At 35.1% G+C, this 4,774-nt stretch overlaps 1 protein-coding gene across 1 annotated transcript; it reads left to right on the top strand.

The window, feature by feature from the left end:
• On the top strand, positions 2,526-4,513 carry LOC109831333 (protein ATAF2-like). Its single transcript, XM_020398664.1, has 3 exons — positions 2,526-2,691; positions 4,048-4,161; positions 4,224-4,513. The coding sequence occupies exons 1-3, from the start codon at positions 2,526-2,528 to the stop codon at positions 4,511-4,513; spliced, it is 570 nt and encodes a 189-aa protein (XP_020254253.1).

Here is a 4,774-nt window from a genome sequence, read left to right as displayed (position 1 = left end):
AACCCAAACCCGACTCCCTACCCGTCGCCTACCTCGTCGCTGCCAGTTCGATTGTCTCAACTTTGCTGCACGCCGTCAGAGATTCTAAGCATGGGTGTTTTCAATGGCGAGATCACGTCTTCTGCTCGTGATTTTTTGTTTGATTCAGGCAAGAAATCTAGGGCTTTTTCCTTTTAATCCTCATCATCTTTAATGCGGTTGGTTTTGATTGCTTGGATTAGTAATTGGACTCGATTAATTGCAGTGAGAACTCTGTAGATCGACATGGATTAGTAATTTGAGTGCTATGGATGATTTTTTCCTCATTTGATTAGGATTCTGTTATTGATCATGTTTATTCCATGGATTTTTGTTCTTTGATTCTAATTACAATAGATTCTTTTGGACTTCAATACATTTATGCAAGGAGAAGCCTACAACCACATACATTTACCCATTTGGTTGTAATTTATACATAGATGTACTAATTCATATCTGATTCATATCCATCTGTCGAATATCCGTTTCATATCCGTGATCGTATCCGATCCGATTCTCAAATATTCGAACCATATCTGTTTCCGATGAGTGCGGATATGGTTATGTTTTTTTCTTACCGAAGATAATCTGTATCCGTATCCGTTTATAGAAAGCGGATATGGATATTGTAAGTGTCATATCCAACGATATCCGCTCCGTTAACACCCCTAATATAATAGCAACTCTATTGATTTGAGGGACTAATTTCAAAATAGAGTAAGATTTGGGAGACTAAGCACCAATTTCAATGACCTTAAGGGACTAATTTTAAATATAAAAGATTTAAGGGGATAATATAAAAAATTTCTTATAAAACTCATTTTGTATTTTAACATTTAGGCATAAAGTCTAAATGGCAGCATTTCTTATGTAACTTTCTATATTTTTGTTCCCAGTTATTAAATATATGTATATGTTTAGAGAAAAGGTGTACAACGTAAATTGCTATATTTTTTATAACTTGTTATATTTTTGCTAAGTGATTGAGTAATAATTTATTTTTACATGAAATTCCTAGGTCATTAAATTTTCTCTATATCACTCTAATGTTGTGGGCATCACGAACTGTTAATGGATTTTTAGCCTGTAAATGTCTTTGACGAATTTTAAACAAATTCACCTTCTAGAAGTTGATTTTGTATGTAATCACAATATTTTATCCCAATTTATTTTTAAACCAATCCGCTTCCAAAATTATTCTTAAATTCACACTTTAACAAACTAATTTTAGAGGTAATTTGCATTTTGACAGTTTAATAGATGGTGTTCATTGCTATATTTTGTTGTAGTGTCCTATATTTTTGATGTAGAGTTTTAAGTATTTTGTTGTATTTAAACAAAATACTTCAGCTTTATTTTTCAAAAAATTTTCACGCAAAATGTCGTGGCATCACACTGGTCAATTTTGCTTGCTACAAACTAAAAAACTTTAACGGAAATGGCTTTTGAGAATTCTTTTATCAAAAAGTACAAGTAACACCTTGAAAGTTTAAAAATTTACAGAAAGCACTTCCGAAAATTGAAATTAACAATGAATCCTTGTTTGTAAGTTTTGACTTTTTCGGGTGTTTTCTGTAAAATTTGAATCTCTAAGGGTGTTCTTAGTAATTTTTGAAATTCTAGGGTATTTTTTGTAAATTCTAAAACTTTCAGGGGGATGTTTGTAATCCTATATTGTCAATGTAATTTTATAGGTTTGAAATTTTAGGGTGCTTTTTATAATTTTTAAAATTTAAATCATGTTCTGTAAATTTTGAAACTTGTAGGGTGTTCTTAGAAAATTTTAGTTTGTGCATGAGCATTTAATAATTGTGAGGAGGTTAGTTTATAAGTAATATTTTAAGGCGGTTATTGTGGATATGTCATGTTATAAAGACAGAAGAGGATCATGGTGTCACTGATATAGTGTTTTAGATGATTTGAATTGTATTTGGTAAGTATCAGCAACAAACTAGTGTTTGATTAGGATTCGAATGATCCAATTTTAGGAAACCGGGTTCGTGTACCTAATTAGATTAGGTATCCAAACCCAATATGGTCGAATTCTACCTAGTCTCACTTCTCATTTCAATTTGTTAATGATTTGAATTATAGTGTTTTAGATTGTGGTGTGTCACTGATATAGTGTTTTAGATGATTTGAATTATTAACAGGTATTGGTAACAAACAAGTGGTTGATTAGGATTCGGATGATCCAATTTTAGGAAACCGGGTTCGGGTACGTAATTTGATTAGGTATCCAAACCCAATAAGGTAATTAATCAGAAGATCTCAGCCGTCCATCTACTGATTGAGCATATTAGCGTAGATCTGCCGCTGTCTTAGTTTGGTTTTGGCCGGATTTCCCCCCATAAATACTCTCTTCCGCTTCTCACTTTCAAAATTTCTCCGATCAAAGCTAGGGTTTCAAATTTGCGCCGCCGATTTCTCAAATTGCAAACCCTAGCCCTAATTTCTTCTGTTACAAACCTTGATCTTTTCCTTCCCCTAGCTCAATTTGATCGATGATGGAGATGCCTTCTTATCCTGGGATCGAGTTTAGCCCTAGGGATGATCACCAGCTGACTTTCTACCTCCCCAGAAAGATCGCCGAAGGACGAGATGCCCTCGCGATCCCAAACTTTCTGATGCATGATTTCGATGTGTATTCGACCGAGCCCTGGAACCTGCCTCGTAAGTAGTTTCAATGTCATTTATCTTTTGATGCATGCCATTTTGGTTTTTCTTTTTAGGGTTTTTAGGGAGCTTAGGATAAGGATAGAAATTAGATCGATTTATCAAGAATGCATCTTGATTATGTGGTTTTCTAGTTTTGTAATTCTTTTTGGTTGATGATTATCTGCCTAATTTTCTTCTATTCCGCAGAACGTTGAATTGCCCTTGTAAAATTAATTTGCTTAGTTGGTTGCTTTAACATCAAATCAGTTGTATTGACTATATATTGTAATTACCTCGAGCCCAATTAGCTCCCTATAGTTGCTCATTTAATTCCTTGTTTCATTCTGAGGTCCTACTCTACTTCGTTGCATGCTGAATAAGATTCTTGTCACGAATAATTGGTTCTGATGGTGATTTCGAATGGATTCGATCGCTAGACTGTTTGGCTGTTACATGGAACCATGATCGAATGCAAGCATCTCTGATTTAAGAAACTAGCTTAGGGTAGAGATAGAAGAGTGGGTCACATAATCAACAAGATATCTTGATTGGATGCTCTCACGCTTTGTGCTTTTTAAGGTTCACCAATTAATTTAAGTAGTATTTTATTCTAAAAGATGTAACCTTTTTTATTTTTGGTGTAAGAAGACAGCTGTATGCTTCTTAACCTCCCAGGCTATGCACGTTGCTTATTTCCTGACTTTCCTATATGTACTTAGGATTATTGTCTTTGCATAAAGATTTGGCGTATTAGCGGAATATAGGAGCAGTTGAAAAGTTAGTCTAGAGGTCATAAAAATGCAAGTTTTACAGGTTTTTCATATGAAAGAAGAACCTGAGTTATAAGAGGCATACTAATTTATTAATTGATTCAAGTAAAGTATTCCGCATTTAGTATGTTTAACGGGAGTAATATTCATGCTTGTTTCCTTTTATTTCACTTGTCAAAACATGTAAAATTATGCTTGTTTCTGTTCTGAATTGGTCTGAGCTCAATTTGTACCATGTTCGGGTTATCGAATATTTATGTTTGAAGCATGCTCGAAACTTAACATCTGATTTCTTTAAGTCTAGTATATTTCCTGTGTTTCATGGTGCCTGCCAGTTCTGGATGATAAAAAATTGGCTAAAACTTGGAATCAATTCTTCATCAGAACTCTTACTGTGGTGCAGGCTTTATCTAAAAGTCAACTTTTCATCTTTTTATGATCTCGTATTTCTCTTTATACTTCATAACTTAGCCTTTTAGTTTTTCCCCCTATTTTGAAACATTTCCTTTCTTCCCAGTTAGTAATTAGCGTGATTGGTATCTTTGGTGATTTACTTGGGAACATATCTAAGATTCTGACACACTTGATTCATGGTTTTCAGGGGACACGTTTCGATACCAAAACAACAAGGACATGCATTTCTTCTCACGTAGACAACCAATCGGCACAAATTCTAAAAGGGTTCAGCGTACTGCTGGACAAGGTTTCTGGTATGGTATGAGATAAAAGGAGATGAAAAAGTCTACTGTGAATCTCAACATGTTGGGTATAAGACAGAAAAAGTCTACTGTGAATCTCAACATGTTGGGTATAAGACAATCCTGACTTTTAAATATACCAAGGGGGGCAAGGAGATCAACAACAACTGGATCATGCATGAGTTTCATCTCAAGCCTGCTGAGAACAGTAACAAGTTTGAGAGCATGGTAATCTGCAGAATTCATAAGAAGAAAACCAAGGAAGATAGAGAAGGAAGGCCAGATGTAGACTCTTGTGTTGCAGCTATTATTGAACAAGAAGAACAAGGAACGACGACACATGTAGACGAAAAACGGCAACACATGTAGACGAAAGGCCTGTAAAGTGGAAGCGGGTGGAGGCTTTGTCATCCTTACCATCCTTGTCATCATCATTGCCTGCATTTCTTCCCTGCAAAGAAGCAGAAACCTTCAATTAGTTGATTTCAACAATGCGTGAAAAGCGGCATACTGTTTTCGAACAAGAGGAAGAAGTGGATGAAAGGCATGTGATAAAGATCTTGCTTAAGGAACACGAAGCGATGACAAATCATTCTACGGCAGAATCTGGTGCTGCTACTCCTGTTTATG

This window comes from Asparagus officinalis, chromosome 2, assembly GCF_001876935.1.
Source record: "Asparagus officinalis chromosome 2, Aspof.V1, whole genome shotgun sequence".
Taxonomy (NCBI): domain Eukaryota; kingdom Viridiplantae; phylum Streptophyta; class Magnoliopsida; order Asparagales; family Asparagaceae; genus Asparagus; species Asparagus officinalis.
The sequence above is the reverse complement of the archived record's forward strand: the minus strand, read 5'-3'. Positions and strand labels throughout refer to the sequence as shown.

Coding starts and splice junctions, on each gene's coding strand:
- LOC109831333 (XM_020398664.1), top strand. CDS start 2,526: ATGGAGATGCCTTCTTATCCTGGGATCGAGTTTAGCCCTAGGGATGAT. Junction 2,692..4,047: donor CGAGCCCTGGAACCTGCCTC/GTAAGTAGTTTC, acceptor CATGGTTTTCAG/GGGACACGTTTCGATACCAA. Junction 4,162..4,223: donor TGGACAAGGTTTCTGGTATG/GTATGAGATAAA, acceptor GGTATAAGACAG/AAAAAGTCTACTGTGAATCT.